The following is a 21285-nucleotide window of genomic DNA, read 5'->3' on the forward strand; positions in this document are numbered from 1 at the left end:
AATCCTTGCAACAAAATCTAAAATTATTTTAATATTTACTATCATCATCATCATCATCATCAAAACAGAGACAGAAAGACAGAGAGAGAAAGAGGAAGGGAGAGAGAGAGAGGAAAAAGGGAAGGAGAGAGAAAGAGAGAGAGATAGAGAAGGAGAGACAGACAGGCATCTGGCCATGGCATTTTTAAACAGTACTGATTATTACAGTTTACCAAATACCATAGATTTATAGCTAGAAGGCACTTTAGAGGTCATCTAATCCAATTCACTCATTTTACAGAATGGTAAACTGAGACTCAAAAAAACTAGGTTATACACTAAGTCATGGTTTTAAACCAAGTTCTCTGACTTCAAGTCCAAGACAAATAGTTCTTAAGTACCTACTATGCGCCAGACTTTGTGCTACATGCTGGGTATACAAAGAAGAGCAAAAGTTAGTCCCTACTCTCAAGAAGCTCAAATTCTTCTCCAGTGTTTTTCTGGTGTTCTTTCTCCTTTATCACAATAATTCTCTCAATAATATAAAAGAACTATACTTTTCATCCAGCATCAACAAAATTCTAGGCACTTTGGATAACATACACTAATCTACCCTCTCTGACAAAAGAGCTTGTCAAGTCTATTAAGAAGTATAAAATAGATTGAAAAGAGGAAAAGAACTTACTTTTCCTTGTTGCAAGCATCCTTGGGGTGGTCCACCTGTCCTTCCTCTAACTGTGATCTGATTTTCTTTTCCAGGTATCTCCCTTCTGAGATATAGGATTCTTCTCTAATAGGTCTGGAAATAGCACCAAAATTACTGGATTGATGAGGGTGAAACACTTTTATGATTTTTAAAAACAGAGAACAAGAAACTGGAGTTCTGAAACATCTCTTAGAGCTCAATTACAAAGTGACACAATTCTGGGAACCGGCAATTCCTAAATTCTGAGTTCCTTTTTGGATAAAGCACACAGGACATTCGTGCCCCCTACCTTAAATCACATAAACATCAGAAGATCCCAGAGACCTTTCAGATTCCATCTAACCTTTTTAATGTGTCTGGTGGATTCAAGCAAGACAATGACCAGAGGTCACCCTTAGGCCTTAGCCAACATTTGTTGTGGAGGGCTTAACAGCTAAACCGTTAACCTGCTTAATTAAGCCTTTCCATGTTTCCGTTTCCTGCTTTAAAAAAAAAAAAAAAAAAAAAAAAAAAAAAAGGACGAGCCTGGCTATTTGATAGATAATGCAGGCTTCTTGGGAGCCAGTACCTTTTTCTTAGTAGGCTCTCTAGGTTACAGCTTAAAGTCCTTGGCTGCAGGCACGTGGTAGTTGAGAGAGGGCGAGTGATATGGAGAGAGGAAAGACCTGGGAATCAGCTGAGGAACCCTGAGGTCCCCAGGACTGGCAGCTTACCTAGGACTGTCACCCGGGAGTGTAAGTAAAGGAGTAAAAGAATTTGGGCCGCCTCTGCCTGCAGTGTTCCCAATTCCCAGGGAAAGGAGGAGGCGAGGGCGGGAAGCCAGAGTCCCTGCCCTACAGATTCCCCGCTTCATATAGATAGCAGCCCCAGCGGCTGCCGCTGTCTCAGGACTCCCACGCGGGGTCCCAAAGACAGCAATAATAGATATGGACTCTGCACCTAGGAGATCGATTGGGAAGCGGATGAGACTCCCATTTGTCATTGGCGGGTATCACTGGCCTGAGGGAGGTAAGAGGATGGACCAAGAGGAAGGGAGGGGGCGTGACGGAGGAGGAGCCCAGGAATGGAAGCGGTCCAGCCATCAATCAGTAGACCACGCCCTGTTCCTCTAGTCACTGAGCTAAGCCCCGCCCCCTCTTCGCCTTCTCAGCGAGGGGGCGAGGTAACAACCAGCGTCTAGGGCCAACAGGATCCTGAAAATACTATTGGATAAAAAAGGGTGAGGCGTGCGCAGCTGCTACCAGGAGCCAATCAGGAAACGCGATTCGCAGTGACACGTCACTGGGAACCAATAGGAAAAAGAGGGGCCTGGAAGCGGTTCCGGGGTCGGTGGAAGATGGCGGCGGACGAGGAGAATTTGTATTTATCTAAGTTCTTGAGGTGAGAAGCTGGGGCAGACTCGGTGGGTCCTCCATAAGGTCCAGGGCGCTGGGGAGCTTGGCTCCGTAGGTGCCTTCAGAGGCTGCTCAGGTCTGTCTCGCATCATGACGGGGACAGGGAACTTATCTAAGCTTCAGCCCTGTTGCCCCGTGGTTTATTTCGTTTAATTTCGTCCCAGGCGCTCTATCTCTAGTCATTTATAGCATGGTAATGACTCCACTGCAAAGTCGTTGATGACCATTTAATCCACGTCCCCTCATTTACAGGCCAAGAAACTGAGGCCCGCAGAGGCGAAGAAACTTGCCCAGCATCACAAAGGTAGCAGCAAACTCAGGATTCGAATCCAGGACCTCGGACTCTCAGTCCAAAGCACTTTGCACTGCACTCTTAAAGTGCTACTGGCCATGGCTTAGCTCCCATAAACTCATAGATGATTTTTTTCATGTACAGATTGACAAGCTGGTTGCATGTCCTGTACCGTAAAGATTGTATTCCCAGCAGGGCAATTAGGTGGCTCAGTGGTTTGAGGACCAGGCCCAGAAACGGGAGGTCCTGTGTTCAAACCTTACCTCAGACACTTCCTAGCTGTGGGACCCCGGGCAAATCACTTAACTTCCATTGCCTAACCCTTCCTTACTGCTCCTCTGTCTTGGAACCAATACGCAGTATTGATTCTAAGATAGAAGATTAGGGTTTTAAATTTTAAAATAAATACTGTATTCTCAGCTTTTCCTAGATAGAAACTGGGATTTGGCTTCCTCCTCTTCCTTAGCAAGTACTGCACCCCGCATTGTCTTTAAATTCATAACCATCTTAAAAAATTGATTGCTGGTCTTTTGTCCTGAGTAGATATCTGAGTGTACACTAGTCTGTTTTCCCTTTTTTTCCTTTACTTATTACACTATTATTATACTATGATACCATTATAATGTAAGTGCCTTGAAGATAAAGACTGGCTTTTTTTTTTTTTACCCTTTTACTTCGGTGTATTGTCTCATAGGTGGAAGATTGGTAAGGGTGGGCAATGGGGGTCAAGTGACTTGCCCAGGGTCACACAGCTGGGAAGTGTCTGAGGCCGGGTTTGAACCTAGGACCTCCTGTCTCTAGGCCTGGCTCTCACTCCACTGAGCTACCCAGCTGCCCCTAGAGACTGGCTTTTGCCTTTCTTTATAGCCAAAGCTTAGGGCATTGCCTGTCATTTAAGTAGATGCTTGATAAATATTTATTGACTATCCCAATCAAGTAAAATAATGTAGATAGCACTTTGTTCACCTTAAAGTGTTATGTAAATGCTAGCTGTCCTTATATTATTATCTTCTTGTCTGTTAGATATGTTCCTACTCTGCAGTGTTTTCAAGAGATGCTTCATCCTATTTTCAGTAGTCAATTTCTTAATTGGCCATTTTGTTACATGTATATTTTCTTCTAATTGATGTGCATCTCCATTTCTGTTTATGATGATGTATTCATCCTGTACCAGTTTTACCCATCTTAATGCATTTAAATTTAATAGTTGGGGCAGCTGATAGCTCAGTGGATGGAGAGTCAAGCCTAGAGACGGAGGTCCTAGGTTCAAATCTGGCCTCAGACACTTCCCAGCTGTGTGACCCTGGGCAAAGTCACTTGACCCCCATTGCCCACCCTTACCACTCTTCCACCTAGGAGCCAATACACAGAAGTAAAGGGTTTAAAAATGTAAAAAATAAAAATAAATAAATCTAATAGGGCTCAAGTTCCTTATATGGCAAATAATTAGTGCCAGACTCCATCCTTTCAGAGATGTGTAGGTGTTATGTAGCACCATTAGATAATGTTTGTTCTGTAGGTTTGAGAATGTGTTTTAAGTTCATTGTGTCATATATCATAAATTTAGAACTGGAGGAAACTTAACTTACATAGCTAAGGTTCAAACCCGATAGGTCCTTCAATCCTAAATTCAGTGCTTTTTCCTTACCATCATGATTTATTTTAAAGTTGAATTCATTATTATTCTCAGATCATATGTTTAGATAGACCCTGAGGGGACCTTCAAGGCCATCAAGTCTAAGCCCTCATTTTAAAGAAAAATAAATTGAGGCCCATTGAAGTTAACTGGTTTAAAAGTCAAGGCCACACAGCTAGTAATAAGTATCTGAAATAGGATTCAAACTCAGTCTAGTGCTCTATTCATTTCATATACCACAGCAAACTTAATGTGTCAATATTGGTTACTTGCCATTTTTGGCTCAAGATCATTTGCTGGGAATCAGGGAACTTTGGTTCTAGATTCTTTAGACCACCTATAGTTGTCTAAAAAAGCCCAATATGTGTAGCAAGCATCTTTATTTATCTCAAACCAACATGCAGTGGGATTCAGTGTGATAAACTTCTGTAGGTTGAATGTCTGTCATATATAATACAGTTTAAATAGAGAGATTCTCTTATCATTAATAAAATATAGAGACATAAAAGCATTACAGAATTCATAGTAGATTTTGTTACATATTTTTCTCAGCCATCAGATACTAATAGTACCATTTTTACTTGGGGATAATTTTTTTTTTTAATTCCAAAGGAGCTCACACATGGAAAGGCTAATTACCATTGCTCTAAAATGTTAAATCTACATCTATATAAAATGCTTACATTATTTATAAAATGAGGGAATTTATATTCACTGACCTCTAGTTTCAGAAACACTGGTCTAGTTCAACTCCCTCATTTTACAAATGAGGAAATTGATGTCAGGTGTGTTATATAAGTACTGCTTTAAGAATCAAACAATTCTTAACTTTGTAAATACTTATTAAATAGGACTCTTGTGTAATAGAGGCAAAGAGGTAAAAGGAATCACATAATGAATAATGTCCTATAACAAACCAGAAGTAGAATCCAGCAATTCTTTATAGTCTTCTCTACCCAAAGGATACCCAAAGTTTTGGCATCAGGAGAAGTAGAATCCTTGTGAATAGTTTGCCTTCTTAATTATTTTGGTTAAGTTTCTGTTAAACTATAGATATATACTAATTTTAAGAAATCCATATGATAATATGAAAAATGAGTAATCCATGATTGACTATAGTTTATTAATTACCTTTCAATTCTTCTGATCCTCTTTAAAAAAATCTTGACTTACTATACCCTCAAGTGGTCATCCTGTTTTACCATGCTTCTTTGCTACCAGATTTCAAGAAAGAGTGGTCTAAGTTAACTGACCACTTCCTAGTTACCTATGCAATACTCATTGTTTTGCAACTCCACTTCCATCCCTCACAATGCTATTGAAATTACTCTCATCCAAGCATACCACTGACCTCTTGATTAATAAATCTAATAGCATTTTTTTTCAGTTTTTATCATTGGTCTTTTGCAACTTTGGATACTATCATCCAATCTTTCTCAAGACTCTTTTCTTTCTTCTCTTAATTTCTGTGACACTGCTTTCTTATTTCTTGCCTATCTCCATCTTTATTCACTGTTCTTTATGGTATAGGAGAGAGCTCCCTATACTTGAAATCAGACACCTAACCTCTTAGAACCTTAGTTTCTTCACCTGTTAACTGGGAATGTTGATAATTTCATTCATTTCAACCTTACAGTTGTGAGGAAAATACTTTATAGACCATAAATCACTGTATATGAGTTGTTTTCTGCCTCCCACCTGCTAAGAATTGGTAACTCCCAAGATTCTAGTCTCAGTATTCTTTACTTTCTACTCTTTTTATGATTTCATCTATTCCAGTCATTCCAATTAACCCTGCAGAAAACTCCCAAACCTATATCTCCAGTTCCACATTTTTAATTAGCTTCTGTTTCTCACCTTCATGTACTCCAGCATTTCACATTACATATCTAAAAAACAAACTCAAAGATCCTTCTCCAAAATGTGCCTTCCTCTACATGAATATTTCTGTTAGAGGCCCTATCTTCTTTAGTTACCCAAGCTTCAAAACTTGAAATTATTGTTGGCTCTTTCCTTTGCCCCACATATATATGTTCATCTAATTGCCAAGTCCTACCAATTCTACCATGACTATTTTTCTTGAATCTGGCTTTTCCCTGCCACTCCACTCATCCAGATCCTCTAATGATTGTTTGGAGCAATAATTGATAAAAACTATTTACTTTGTCACTCTCTTTTTTTCCCATTTTTGTTTTCTCTTTTTTTGATGGTTTAACATTTTTAAAACAATAATATATTAAGAAGATTCCATATTCTTGATCAATGACACATGTAAAACCTAGTGGAATTGTGTGTGGGCTATGGGAGGGGGTGGGAGGAGGAGAGGGATAGAACATGAATCCTGTAAATGTGGAGAAATATTATAAATTAATAAATTAAATGAAAATGTAAAAAAAAAAGGTCCCATATTATGAAAATATAAGAACTACATAGTTGTCTAATTTAACGTAGAAATATTTTTAGTGAGGTATAGGTATTGAAAGGTAACTTGACACTAACCATCATCCTTCCTAGATACTACCTTATTTCTTCTGATGACTCTTGAAATCTTACAGTTTCCTGGTTCTCCAGCTTTTCTAACTGCATCCTTTGTCTCTATCACTGACCCCACATTTTCTTCATAGCCTCTTAAAGCAGATGTTCTAAGTATTTGAATAGTTCCCCAAATTTTGTGATCCTTTTCTCCCTCTTTTATTCTCATAGATATGTCTCCCCTCCTGATTTGGCCTGTTTCAGAATACAAGATATCTTTACTATGATGTCCCATTGGAAGTTGCCTCACATATTTTCATTAAAGTTTACTATCTTCCTTTTTTAAATATTTCCTGATCCATGTCTCAGCAGTTTCCCAAGAAGAAACAAAGTTATATAAAATGGTACCTCTCTTGCAGGAATTTACTTATAGTCTAGCAGGGGTTAAGGCATATGCACACAAAAAAAAATTCTTAATACAAAATAACACAAGTGTCTAAGAGGAGTACATGTTCAGGATTATGTGAGGTCTGAAACTGCAGCATTTATATCAAGTAGGTTACAAGAGTTGTTAGATCTACTGCCAGAATCTCCTACATTCATCTTATTTGACCTCATGCTATTCCCCAGTACAAACAGTTACCACCCTTCTAGATCACATCAATAAGTTTTGAAGCATCTTTCTCCCCTTCACTTTCTCTTCTCCTACCTATCTTTCACACTTATCCTCATATCTTCATATCAGCCTTCTTCTCAAAGCCATTCAGTGATGTCCTAACCTATGTAATAAAGTTCATAGGATCATAAGTTTAGAGCTGGAAGAAGCATCTCCCTCCTTTTATGGATGAGGAAACTGAGGACTGCAAGGTTTATGTGACTTGCCTGCAGTCACCCAGGTACTAAGTGACATAGGCCAGATTTGAAGTTAGGCCTCCTTGGCTCCAAAGGGAGAGCTCTTTCCATTGTTTTATGCTACCTCACAATTTAGTATTTAAGGCCATGCACAGTCTGGCACCACCTGCTTTCCAGATATATCTTTTACTGTACCCCCCACCATGTAAACTCTATATATCTAAATTCAATTCAACAAAAATTTAAAAATATTTATATGGAGGCCCCATATTTATTTATATGGGATCCCAAGACCCCATCCTCCATACACCCAACCTTCTACCTATTGAAGGTTTATTGTAGAATTTTCCTTCTTTTTTTTTTTTTTTAAATTTTAAACCCTTAACTTCTGTGTATTGACTTATAGATGGAAGAGTGGTAAGGGTANCTAATCAGTAATAACAGCCCCACTTCTAACCTCATGACCCCTGACTTGTACTTCTTTTATGCACTTACATTGTTTTTTGTACTATAGTCATCCCTCTGCTAGACTTGTAAGTAAAGTCCATTAGAGCTGGGACCATTTTATCCAAATTTTGTTTCTCTAGCAATTAGCACAGTGCACATAATAGATATTAAATAAATGATTGTTTAATGAATTGTTGCAGTAGCTCCTAATGTGTCTTGCTGTTTCCCTTCTCATTTCCTATTATATTCCTTTAGCCTGCTACAAAAATAACCTTCCTAATTCAAAGGTTGAACCAAATTGTTTTCATACTCAAAAACCTCTACTATTTCTATATTCCACCTGGGGAAAAAATGCAAAACTCCCTACCTACCCTAGTACTTAAGGCCCCTCACCCAGTCTGACTTCAACCATTCTCTCCAACTTTATTTCACTCTGCCCTCCACTTGAATTAAACCATCCCTTATTCCTGGAACATACTTAATTCACATTTTTGCCTGTTGAAGTACTTCTCTACATTCAAGACACAGTGCCATCTTATCCATGAAGCCTTCCCTGATTGCTCCACCTGACAGCAATCTTTCCTTGCTCAGATTTCTGATAATACTCTGTCTTAACCTCCTTTTGCCATAATCAAATTCTACCATGTGTATGTAAGTAGAATGTGTATGTGTCTGTGTGTTATTGCCTCTTAGATTATAAGCAGTTTGGGGTCAAGAACTGTCGTCTTTTTTCATCTTTGTATTTAAAACACCTGGCATAATACCTAGCACACAGAACTTAAGTGTAAATTGTATTGAATCTTTAATTTCACCTTTTCCCTTCTCATTGCAGACTTTTTTATTCCTTCCTCATTCCTGGGCTGATTGTAAGTGGACTTTTATGTATTTGTTTGATCATTGTCCTTTGGAGAATCAAAATACAGCTATGGGAAAAGAAAAAATCAGAAAAAGTATCAACAGACAGAAAAAGAAGAAATAATAAGGTGATTGCATTTTTTCACCCATACTGCAATGCTGGTGGTGGAGGGGAGAGAGTTTTGTGGTGTGCGTTAAGAGCTTTGCAGAAAAAGTAAGTATGCATCTTTCTAAAGTAAATTTTTGCATTGTGACCTTTCCTCTATTGAAAATTATATCTTCTAATGAAAATATACCTACCTTCCTCCTCAACTCAGAAATTTCTCTATGTCTGATACAAATAGCTCTCATTTTAGAATTCCCTTGGGTACTATCTCTAGAATTCTTCTCTTGTATGCATACCCCCATTACCTTCCTCATCCTATTGAAATACCAATTGGTATTTTTGGAAAACATCACCATATTATATTGTACTTCAACAAGGATGTCCATTTAGTGAACTCATGGAACAAATAGTGATCATAGCATGGGGCTTTGTACTTATTTCCCCTGAAACTAGTGATAGGCAAACTACAGCCTGTGGGCCAGATGGGGGAGAGAGGGCCTGAAATGTTCTATTGGGGCTGCACACGTTATTCCTAATCTGACAAATACAATGTGTAAGATACAATACAATGAAACTTGGAAAGAGTTGCCTTAGAAACAGACTGACAGATGAACATTTCTTTTCGCCCCCTCTTTAAAAAGTTTGCCCATCACTGCTCTAGTTTCATTGGTGAGCCAGTTCTCTACTTCCCTATAGTAGAGAAACACCCTATTCCACTTGAAAGCCATCTAGCCTTTTTGCAGAGAAGATTTATAACTGTTATGCCATTTATAAGTCTTAGGATTGCCTGAGGGCACTGAGAGATCACTTGATTTGCCCAGGATCCTACAGCCTGCATAGACCTGAGGTGACTCTTGCTCCTAGAACTTCCTGGTTCTGAGGCAACACTACACAATGCATTCTCTTAGCAGGCATTTAATAGGTATTTATTACATCGATGTAACATAAATAAGTGGCAAAGAGATTGAATATTGAATAGAAAATTACCTATTCTAATATTGTCATCGTGACTTAATCTAGTACCTAACCAATAGAAAATGTGCTATTTCTACCAGAAATGTCTATTTAGTATATTTGGTTTTTCTTCTAATCCATGTAAATTCTTTTTCAGAAAAAAGTTGTTAAGTTTTTGAGGTGAAGAAAATGCCAATTCAACTTAATTCTTTTGTGGAAAAGAATAGCAAAAAATATATAGAGCAAAAAGGTGAAATCTTATAGTGATAAATATTAAGCCATACCTTATAACCAAAAATCCAGCTGCATAGGTATAAGATGAAGATGGTGTGGCTAGGTAACAATTACAACTAAGAAGGACTTGGATGTTTTTAGTGGACTACAAACCCAATATAAGTCAATTATGTAATACGTCAGCCAAAAAAAAGTTAATTCAATTTTAGTTTGCATTGATAGGAGCAAATTGTATATGTGTGACAAGGAGGCTGCTAGATTTCTGATATACTCTGCTCTGATCAAACCACATTTGGAATATTGTGTGCAATGTAGGCCACACATTTTAGGAAATGTAGAAAAACATAAACTGGTACACGTTCAGATGAAGGTAAAATGAATGGTGATGGAAATAGACTATGCTATATGAGGATTGGTTGGAAGGGAATAGTTGATAGATGAAAGAAGGTGCAAGAGTCAGGAGAGCTATCTTCATGTATTTAAAAGACATGTTTGATCTAGAAGCCAGAACTAGGACCAGTTTGTGGAAGTTACAAGATTTTAGCTCCAGGTGAGGAAAAAATTACTAAAAATTAAAGTTTTCCTAAAACAGAATGGACTGTCAAAGAGGAGAAAATAGATTTTTTATTTTTAGGGGACTTGAAGCAGAGGCTTGATGACCATTTGTCTATGATGTTATGTAATGGATTCTCCTGTTACAAAATATAGGTGAAACTAAACACCTGGTATTCTTTCCAACTCTTAAGATTCAATGGCGCTATGATAATTCTACCTAATGGCATGACTTAGGCCCTGTGCAAAATCCATAAATAAAAGTTTTAGTGTTGTTTTAAAAAGTGAATATTTCTGTACTAATTTGAGCTGTACTTGGCAAAATACAAAGGAATCATTCTCTAGTTTTAAAAAATTCATGACCTGTTTGCAAATATCCTATATGTATTACATGGAATGACAATATTTAACCAAAAAAAAATTAAGTTCTATTCAATTTTGGATTAAGAGACATAAGATAAAGGAATAAGCTATATCAAGTTTACCAGTTATGCTAGACAATTTATCAATCCCTGAAGATTATTTAGCCTAAAAAGAACCTACCATATGACTAAAAAACAAAAATTTCCTATGACATTTGCCAGTTTTAAACTCTGCTAATAAAAGTCTTTAAAATATTTTTAGGTATCAGGATGCAACATACGTTGTTTATACTGGAGATGAGGATGTCACTGGTGAACAAATCCTAGATAATGCTTTGAGAAGATTCAACATCAAATTAGTACATCCAGTGAAGTTTGTGTTTTTAAAAAAACGCTATCTTGTGGAAGCATCCCTCTATCCTCACTTTACTTTGCTGGGCCAGAGCCTTGGGTCCATTTTTCTTGGTTGGGAAGCTCTTAGTAACTGTGTACCTGATGTTTATATTGATTCCATGGGTTATGCTTTCACACTTCCACTGTTTAAGTATTTAGGAGATTGCAAAGTTGGGTGTTATGTCCACTATCCTGTCATCAGTACTGATATGCTCTCTGTTGTACGAAATCAAAATGCTGGATTTAACAATGCAACTTATATTACAAAAAATCTTTTTCTTAGCAAAATGAAGCTCATCTACTATTATTTATTTGCTTTGATTTATGGAATGGTTGGCTCTTGCAGTGATGTAGTCATGGTCAATTCTTCCTGGACCTTAAACCATATTCTGTCCCTCTGGAAAGTACAAAGTTGTTGTAACACTGTTTATCCACCTTGTGATGTACAGACATTTCTGGACATTCCATTACATGAAAAGACAGTAACCTCAGAAGATGTTCTGGTCTCTGTTGGCCAATTTAGACCTGAAAAGAACCATGCTTTGCAGCTCAGGTCCTTTGCAAAGTTGCTAGAAAAGAAGGCTACAAAGCACCCTCTTCCACTTAAACTCATCCTGATTGGAGGCTGTCGGAACAAAGATGATGAACAACGGGTCAATCAACTGAAAAGGCTTTGTGAAGACCTAGGAATTCAGGAAAATGTGGAGTTTCAGATCAATATTCCGTTTGAAGAATTAAAGAACTATTTGTCTAAAGCAGTAGTTGGCCTTCACACTATGTGGAATGAGCATTTTGGCATTGGTAAGTTTTATCCTTAAATTCATAACCCCTTCTTGGGATTTTAATAGTCATTTTTTAAAGTTGTCCTGGTTAATAATAGACTTTGCTCTCACACAATCTTCAAGACTGCCCTAAAAAGAAGTGGCTTCTTACACTTAGCTCCTTTGGCTATATCACTTACTAAACCAGCTAATTCTGTGCTTTTGTTGTTAAATCTCCCCTGCTTGGAATGCTTCTCAACCTAAACTAGGGGTTCTTAACCTTTTTGGTATCATGAAACTGATTCTATTAAAATACAAGTTTAGGAACCCTGGATTAAGAATCCTTAACCTACAGTGTTTTATGAATTCTAAGATAAATTTTCCTCATTCTGAATTCTGCTCCTTCTTCTAAGGGAGTTCTAATTTATTTCATATTTAAATAGTACCTGTTGCCAAAAGCATGTGACAGAAACTAATTTCCTAATCCATTTAGTACAATATTGCTGTTATATACCAAATGAGCCATATCCCATCAGAGACTTCTGAGAAGGGGGAATCACTAAACTGAAACAAAGCAAAACTACTTTAGTTGACTATTCCTAATATATCTTCTATATTGTTTTTTTTGTTGTTGTATCTATTTACTACTTCTAATTCTGCTGCTTTTTTTCTTATGCTATTCTTCTCTGATGAGGTTTCTGTTTTGCTTTTTTTCATTTGCTGGATATATTTTTCTTCCACAGTAGTCTGCTTTATTGCTGGTAGTGGTTGTTGTTTTATAAGAGATTTAATTTAGCATTAAAGAGCACTGCTAGAAAACTTTTTTTAAAAGGCCTAAAATGTTTTAACGTCTTATACAAAAACTTTTATATATGTTCAAATACTAAGTAAGATTTAACTCAGTTCCTCATAAGTTTCTAAAGTTGAAATGCTGAATTTGTAAATGATATTTGGTCACTTTGGTTTTAGTGGGCATATGTAGGGAATTAAAATATGCCTTTTATAATAATTTTCCTTGCTGGCATTTTTGTATTCTATAGGAGTTGTGGAATGTATGGCTGCTGGGACAGTTATTCTGGCTCATAATTCAGGAGGTCCAAAGCTGGATATTGTTATACCGTATGAAGGTAACAAAACTGGGTTCCTGGCAGAGAGGGAAGAAGATTATGCTGAAACTATGGCTCATATCCTTTCTATGTCTCCTGAAGAGAGGTTTCAAATAAGGAAGAATGCTCGGCAGTCTGTCAGCAGATTTTCTGATCATGAATTTGAAGTAGCATTCCTATTATCAGTGGAGAAGTTATTTAAATAATGTTATATGACCAAACATATGATTAAATGCCTTTTTATGTAAACATTTTTCTAAACTTTAATTTTCCCTATTTTAATAAAAGTTACCCCAAGCAATGTCTTCAGGGATGTTTGCTGCTCTGGGAATTTATTTGAGTTTAAAAAGAAAACAATTTATGTAAATGGAAACACATATCTTTTTGTTTTAAATGACTTGTCTTTATTGCTGGAGGTGTTCGGTGGATTCTTTCAATTTCTATTTTACCCTCTTATTCAAGAATATCAGGGCAGTTTTCTTGGATAATTTCTTGTAATAGGACGTCAAGGCTTTTTTTTTTTTTTTTTGGTCATAATTTTCAGGTAGTTCAATAATTCTCAAATTGTCTCTCGGATCCATTTCCCAGGTCAGTTGTTTTCTTCATTGAGATATTTCATATTTTCTTCTATTTTTTTCATTCTTTTGATTTTGTTTTATTGTTTCTTGATGTCTCATAAAGTCATTAGCTACTGTTTGCCCAATTCTAATTTTCAAATACTGAATTTCTGCTATGACTTTTTGATCCCCCTTTTCCTTTTGGTCCATTCTACTTTTCATGGCACTCTTTTCTTCATTGGATTTTTTTGTCTCTTTCTAGTTGACCAATTTTGCTTTTTAAACTGTTGTTTTCTTTTTGCATTACTTTCATTTTTTTCCCCATTTTTCTTTGACCTGTCTTATTTGATTTTTCAATTCCTTTTTCAGTTCTTCAAAAGCTTACAACCAATTCCCATTTTTTGTTTTTCAAGTTTTGCATGTGGTTGCTTGGATCTTACCATTCCCTATTGGTTTGCTCTTGGTTGCCATGGGAATTTTCGAGTGTTAAGTGTTTCTTTTGCTGTTTGCTCATTTTCCCATTTTTTTTTTTTTTTTGTCTGTGGACTGGGAATTCTGAAAGCCACTTGCTGATTCTGTTTTCTCTACTGGCTTATAGGGATCAGCACTGTGAGCTATTTTGCCCTGGGGTTAAGTCTTCACTTAGGGCTTGAAAGAGCTCAGCAGGACTTCTAGGCCTCACTGCAGGTTAGTGCCAGGGCCCAAGACTTCAAGGGGTGGGTTTGGGGTGTTTTGGGTTTTTTTGTTGGTGTAGCCCGAGCCCCGGGATCTGAAGTTAGCTTATACCCAGTTGTGGAGCCTGGTGCAATAGATGGGGGGTGGTCAGCCAGCACTCCTCTTTGTGAAGTTTTGCTTCTGGTTCCCCCTTATCCCAACTCTCTTGATAGCCCCCTCACTCTGTCTTTCTGTTCATTATTTTGAAGCACTTTTTAAAGATTGGTCTAGAAGGATTGTCAGAGCAGTTTTAGTTTTCGTTTTTACTAAGTCGTCATATAAACTCTGCCCTTCCCTTAAATGACCTGTCTTATGAGAAAATCTGTTTTGGCTTAGTTTATGACTATAAATTTTACATTTTCCTTTGAAATTTTTGTTACAAAAAAGTACAAAGAAGAAATATTTTGTTAGCTAAAATTAGCCTTTCACTTTAGTGTAATAAGCATTTAACATATTTTCTAACCCAGCATATGCACATGCACATATACACACACACACAGAGGATTTAGAGAATGTGAGTTGCCTAATTTTTGATCAGTGATTTATATAATTATAGAATTTGAGTTGGAAGGTGTAATATAGGATTAATACTGCCATGTTTGCTTGGGGCAACCTGTCAGTTGCCCTGGTTGGAATGTTGACCACGGCATGAGCCACAGGGCAAGTACCAACTGCCAGTTGGACCCAGAGTATATAAAGCCCTGGAGACGCAGGGCTGGGTTCTGTTCTTTCCCTGCTTCTCCTCTTACCTTTACTTCTATCCTTTGGGGGAGGGATCCAGGGTGGTCGAGGGAGATGGAGCATGGAATTAGTTTACCTAGGCCAGGCAGGTTTAGGAGAACTTTGCTGACCCAATAGGAACATCAATTAGATATACCCTATCAAGAGGTTGTATATTATCATCAAGAGATCATTTGTTTCTGTCCCAGGGCTGGTCCCTTGGGACAGCTGAAGATCATAGCAAGGAGTTCATCAACATCCTGAACTTAGATCAAGAAGGCAGTACTAGACTAGATTCATAGGTTTCCCAACCTACTCTCCAATCCCTTTCCCTAATCAACTTTTCAAACAAAACCTTAGTTTAACTTATGAACAAGTGACTCCTACCTTCAACTTATATCTAAGTAGACTGCTATTTAAGATTCTAAGAGGGAGGCAGAGTAACTCCAATACTATTAGACAGGAAGCACCACACTTCCTTTCCTGTCTAATCTCACTGTCAACCAATAGGGGTTTAGTCCTTGCCAAGGGAAAGTACATCAATCCCTTGACTGGTTTAGGCACAGGGTACTTGTCATTCCTACATCCAAGTGCCACCAGTAAACAGCTTGTGATTAAGCCATATTAACTTCCTGACTGCCTTCAGCTTTACCAACCTCCATAAAATCCACCATTAAAACCCTCATTACAAAGGAACCGTAGCAACCATCTAGTCCTACCCATACAACACACACACACACACACACACACACACACACACACACACACACACACACACAAAGCTCTACAACAGTAGTATAAAACTCAAATAGAAATGAATCTCTAGGGTTATATATTGATTTAGAAAATCACAAATTTATATTATCTGTGTTAAATTGTACATTTTTCAATGACATTTTGTACGAAGTAAAATACTTTGATCCAGTGGCAGAGCCCCAACAGTGAGGCATAGGTGTCACAGAGTAACATCATATCTAATGGCCTGGCATTCCCTGCCATCAACTTGCAAGAGTAGCATACTGTTGTCACGGAAGGGCAGACCAAATGATGTTTAAAAGCCATTGGCCAAGAACAAGTTTTTAAAATGCATGCAGGAAGTGAAATCTCTCTCAATTTTCATACAGAGGGCAGGGGTTTTGGCTCTCTGAGCTGTCCAGGCACTGGCTTATCTTGGCCCTTGATCTTTAACTTGTGGTGGTGATCACAGCCATCCAGCAAAATGAAGTATCAGATATGTTAGGCTGAAATCTAATTCTTTCTCTCTCCCTCCCTCTCTTTTTCTTATCTCTCTTCACTAATAAATGCTTATAACTCTGGGGCTAAGCCTCCAGATCAATTTTATTTGTTACAATTTGAATCTGGGTTGAGTGGCTTACCACTTGCAGAGGAGTTTGACACTTTTGTTGTACAGCATACTCAAGTGATCATCCAAGTTCTCCTTAAAGACCTCCAGGAAGAAGCTACTGTGTCCCAAGGCAATCCTGTCTTCCTTTGGAGAGCTCTCATTTTTAGGAAGACTTTCCTAAAAGCCAGAATTGCCTCTTTGTAATTTCCCTCTGTTACTCCTGGTTCTCTTGTCCCTCTCTCATTAGACAATCCTTAAAGCCCTTGAAGATGGCTCTCATTCCTCCTGAGTCTTGTCTTCTCCAAGGTTAAACTATCTCCAGTGTCTTCAGCTATTACTTATATGCCATGTATTCAAAACTTTCCTCCATCTTGGGTTTCCTCTAGATCAGGGCTTCTTCACCTTTTTGGTGTCGTGAACCTGTTTAACAATCTGGGGAAGCTTATAGATGGCTCAGAATAATATTTTCAAATGCATAAAATATAATACAGAAGATTACCAAGGAAACCAATTTTATTGAAATACAGTTAACAGAATTTTTTTTTTAAAATTCAGACCCAGTTCAAAAACCACGTGCTCTAGATAAAACCAGCCTCTAGCTTATCAATGCCTTTTGAAAATGGTGGTTCTGAGAACTGAACACAAAAAAATGTGTTCTGAGCAGGGGAGTGTAAAGAGGGGAAAGGGATGGGAAGGGAATAAGCATTTATTATATGCCTGCTCTGTGTCAGGCACTGCATTTAGTGCTTTTCAAATATTGATCTCGTTTGATCCTCACAGCCACCCTGGGAAGTAGGTGCTATTTTGATTTTCCATTTTACAGTTGAAGAAACAAGCAGCCAGACTTTCCTAGGGTCACACAGCTAGTTAGAAACGCCTGAGACTAGATTTGAACTCAGGACTTTTACCATTTCAATAATTCAGCTGTCACATGGACTCCCATTGAGTCCTACTGAGATCTTTTTGAGACAGACTGCTTCTGACTATACATCCCTAATCCAGGTCCTGTGAAACTGGTTTTTTGAAGCCAACTATGATGTGAGGCTTTACATTTTTCCTTATTGAATTTCATTTTATTAGATTCATTCTAATACCCTACCCTGTCAAGATGGCTGAACAGCACAGAATTTACCACAGATCCCTAGGATACTTTCCTAAAAATCTTCCATCAAGATGAAATTGAGCCATTACTACTCAGGTCATACTAACCATAATCCTTTTTACCCTATACTCTATGGCAATGATTCCCAAAGTGGGCACCACCGCCCCCTGGTGAGTGCTGCAGTGATCCAGGGAGGCGGTGATAGTATGTGACAGGGGGCGCTAAGTAATATTTTTTCTGGAAAGGGGGCGGTAGGCCAAAAACATTTGGGAACCACTGCTCTATGGAAATCTCCCAAGAAAACTACCTTGCTGTTAGATCACAGACTGTGTCCTGGAGAACTTACCCTTTTAGCTCTAGAACTCCAGCCCCAGTGCCCCTGCTGCCTTATTCAGTAAGTGCTTCACCTGACCCACTACTTTTTGGAAGGCTTCAGCCAAGCTTCACTATAATAATTCCTGCTCCCTTGGAAATGATACTGTATTTTCCCTCTCTCCTATTTTGGAATTGGAATTATCAAATTGATAACTGCCATTGCTGCTAGAAAGATGAGGTCAAATATGCAGGGTGGTAGGAGTCAGAGGACCCCAGTTCTCATTCTAGCTCTTCTATTATCTCTGTGATCTCTTTAGACCTGCAGTTTTTCTTTTGAATGAAAGAGCTAGTCTAAATAATCAGCTATGTCTCTTCCAACTCTAAACTTTAATTATTCTACTTTTTCTAAATTCATATATTGTCTCCCAAAAAGCCTTTGAAAAGTTTTCCTTAGCTTGTCATAATACTGGATTTTTTTATACCCCTTTGCCAGTTTTTTAACCTTCAAGAGGTGGCAATTATCACAGTGACAGGTGTTATATTCAAGCTCTGAGAGTTGGTTTGTCTCACCTTGATTGACAGGGGAAGTCAGTTGGAGAACTCATGTTTGCAGAGGCAGTTAGGAGAAGGGAAAGTCGGTTGGCCTGAGGATATAAATAGTCCTCACAGGGATCTGAGGGGAGGTCTTTGGTCCTGGAGGTCTTTGGTCTTGGAACTTGGACCTTGGAGTTTAGATCTTTGATCTTTGAACATTGCTCTGAATCTCCCTAGATATTTAGGCATTTGGTCACCATTAGATATTTAGGAATCTGGGCCCGGGTGGTAACCGGGATGAAGGAAGGAAGAAGAAGCAGAGGGAGGTGAAGGGTAGATATTTCCTAAAGTCTGTAAGGCTTACATTATGAACTGAGAGGAAGGAAGCTGAGGGAAATCATCCATACATCTGCAGATTACTCTCTCGTTTGGCCATGGCCAAGCTGAACCAGAGGGGAAGAACAAAAGCTCCAGCTTACTGAAATAACAGCCTACAGTCCTGAGGGATTATTGATCACAGTTATAGTGACAGGGTCTCCTATCCCCAATCAGTTCCCCATTATTCCTTTCCCTGTCTATAAAGTTTTTTAAGTACCTTCCTGAGTGGCCATTGAATCACGACCCTTGGGGAGGGAGCAACGCAGTCAGATGAAAATGTTATCCAAGGCTAATAGAGCTCAATTATATTAATCCAACCCCAGGTGGGACTGGAAAGGGTTACCCATCCACAAACCCATAAGGGTCCTACCTGGGCACTGTTATATTTAGAAAGGGACTTATACCATCAAAGTAAGGTGACTGAGTGGGTGTTCCCAGCCACCCAGATACCTAGGGGAATACAAAAGGCACCGCTTCCCTAACCAATATCCCTAGGAGCATAACAGTATCAAGAAGAGTCCCTATATTTATTTTATAACACAGGAAGCTAATATAAAATGGCCAGATGTGGCTGACCACAGTTGGTCAGATCAATAAAGGATTAGATGGGAGATGGAAGTTTGTGGTAGGAAAAAAAAATCAATGAAGAAATATATGTAAAGTGGTTGATATTAAGATCACAGAGATAATTAAGGGAAAGGCTGGAACAATATCCTGAGGTCCTCTTGTCTCCTAGAGTACCCATCTCATCCCATTATCTGTTTTTTCATCATAAAATTAATAATTTCCATCTTTAGCTTAACCAGAGATGAAAGGAAGGGGGTAGATTCCTGAAATTTTGGAGGATGGGGGGGGAGCAATTTGCATAACCAAAAGATCAATTCTTTAATGTAATACAAAAGTAACTTATCAAGAAAACATGCCTCCAATAAGTTTCTTTAAACATATTGTCATGAATGCTGATATTCAAAGTACCTAACATTGGGAGTAGCTGGGTAGCTCAGTGGATTATATTTTTTAAAACCCTTACCTTCTATGTTAGATTCAATACTGTATATTAGTTCTAAGGCAAAAGAGAGGTAAGGGCTAGGCAATGGGGGTTAAATGACTTGCCCTGGGTCACACAGCTAGGAAGTGTCTGAGTTTCAACCCAAGTCCTCCCATCTCTATACCTGACTCTCAATCCATTGAGCCACCTAGCTGCCCCACCATGATATTTGTTATAAAGGAATTTTTTTGTTCTTCAGTCATGTCCAGATCTTCATGACCCCATATAGGGTTTTCTTTGCAAAAATACTGGAATGGTTTGCCATTTCATGCTCTTCTAGAAAAGTAAGGAAAATAGGTGTGATTTGCCCCAGGTCACAGAGCTAGTGAGTGTCTTGAGGCCAGGCCAATACTCTATCCACTGAGCCACCGTAGCTGCCTCCTATTTATAAAAGATAGAGTAAAATAATTGGCTCAATAATCTTTAGAGTCCAATACAAGATTTCATCATTTTAGTCTGGCATATAAAGGACATAATAAAAGTTGCATTGTGGCTACTGATGCTTTTCAGAATATATGTATTTAATTATGTAAGTATGCTCTAAATCAAAGGTAAAACAAACCCCAGCCCTTATACTTGTGAGTCGATGGGTGCATCAAAAAACAGTTACTTTTAAGCTTTTATATTTGACTCCCTACTAAATTACATTCAGTTTTTTGGTCTAGTTGATTTTCTAAAGAGGATGATGTATAGAAACAGTTCACAATTCACAAATATTTAATTTTCCCTGTTAATATTTGAGAAAGCTAAAGGTACCAAATTATGGAGAAAAAAGGAGGCAGGAGGAGTGCCAGCAAAATTTTTAGGCTACAGCCCAATATAGTAAAGGCAGTGTTTATCTCACATCAGTTGTGGGTCATAGACTTAAAGCTGGAACGGACCTCAGAAAGTTTCTAATCCAGCCAACCCCTTTATTTTATAGATGAAGACCTGAGGGTCCAGAAAGCTTAGTGTCGTAGCTAGAGTCACACAAGTACCTTATGTCAGAGAGAGAATTTGTTTTTTTGTTTGTTTTTAGTCAAGAAGGATTTTTTCATTAACAAAAAACTATTTTCTCTCCATCCCAACTCCTACTTGTGCCCTCTGCCCTCACCAAAGAAAAACAAAATCCTTTTAATAAAAATACATAATCAAGCAAATCAAGCCTCACCTTTTCTGAGGTGCTGTTATTAAAGCTGGTTCTTGTTATTATATCAAATATTCTGGTTCTGTCCACTTCACTCTATATCAGTTCACAGTCTTCTATTCTCTCTGTAACTGTGTCCTCCCTTGGAGCAAGATTGTGTCCCACTAAATTCCTAATACAAAATCTGCTCACCCCTTCCCCTTTTAGGGGCAGCCTCTAGTTTCCAGATCAGAGGAAAAAGAGTCAGTCATCTGACTCCAGATCCAGTGGTCTTTCCACTCTGTCACTGCTATGCCTCCTCTAACTTCTCTATCTACAGAACATGCATCAGTAATACTTCTACCA

General features: G+C 38.2%; 1 protein-coding gene across 1 annotated transcript; it reads left to right on the forward strand.

Moving 5' to 3' along the window:
* The first annotated feature begins 1999 nt into the window (after positions 1 to 1999).
* ALG11 (ALG11 alpha-1,2-mannosyltransferase) lies at positions 2000 to 13402 on the forward strand. Its single transcript, XM_044666053.1, has 4 exons — positions 2000 to 2065; positions 8611 to 8847; positions 11104 to 12035; positions 13036 to 13402. The coding sequence occupies exons 1-4, from the start codon at positions 2022 to 2024 to the stop codon at positions 13305 to 13307; spliced, it is 1485 nt and encodes a 494-aa protein (XP_044521988.1). The 5' UTR covers positions 2000 to 2021; the 3' UTR covers positions 13308 to 13402.
* The last annotated feature ends 7883 nt before the right edge of the window (positions 13403 to 21285 follow it).

This window comes from Gracilinanus agilis, chromosome 3 (genome assembly GCF_016433145.1).
Source record: "Gracilinanus agilis isolate LMUSP501 chromosome 3, AgileGrace, whole genome shotgun sequence".
Lineage (NCBI taxonomy): Eukaryota > Metazoa > Chordata > Mammalia > Didelphimorphia > Didelphidae > Gracilinanus > Gracilinanus agilis.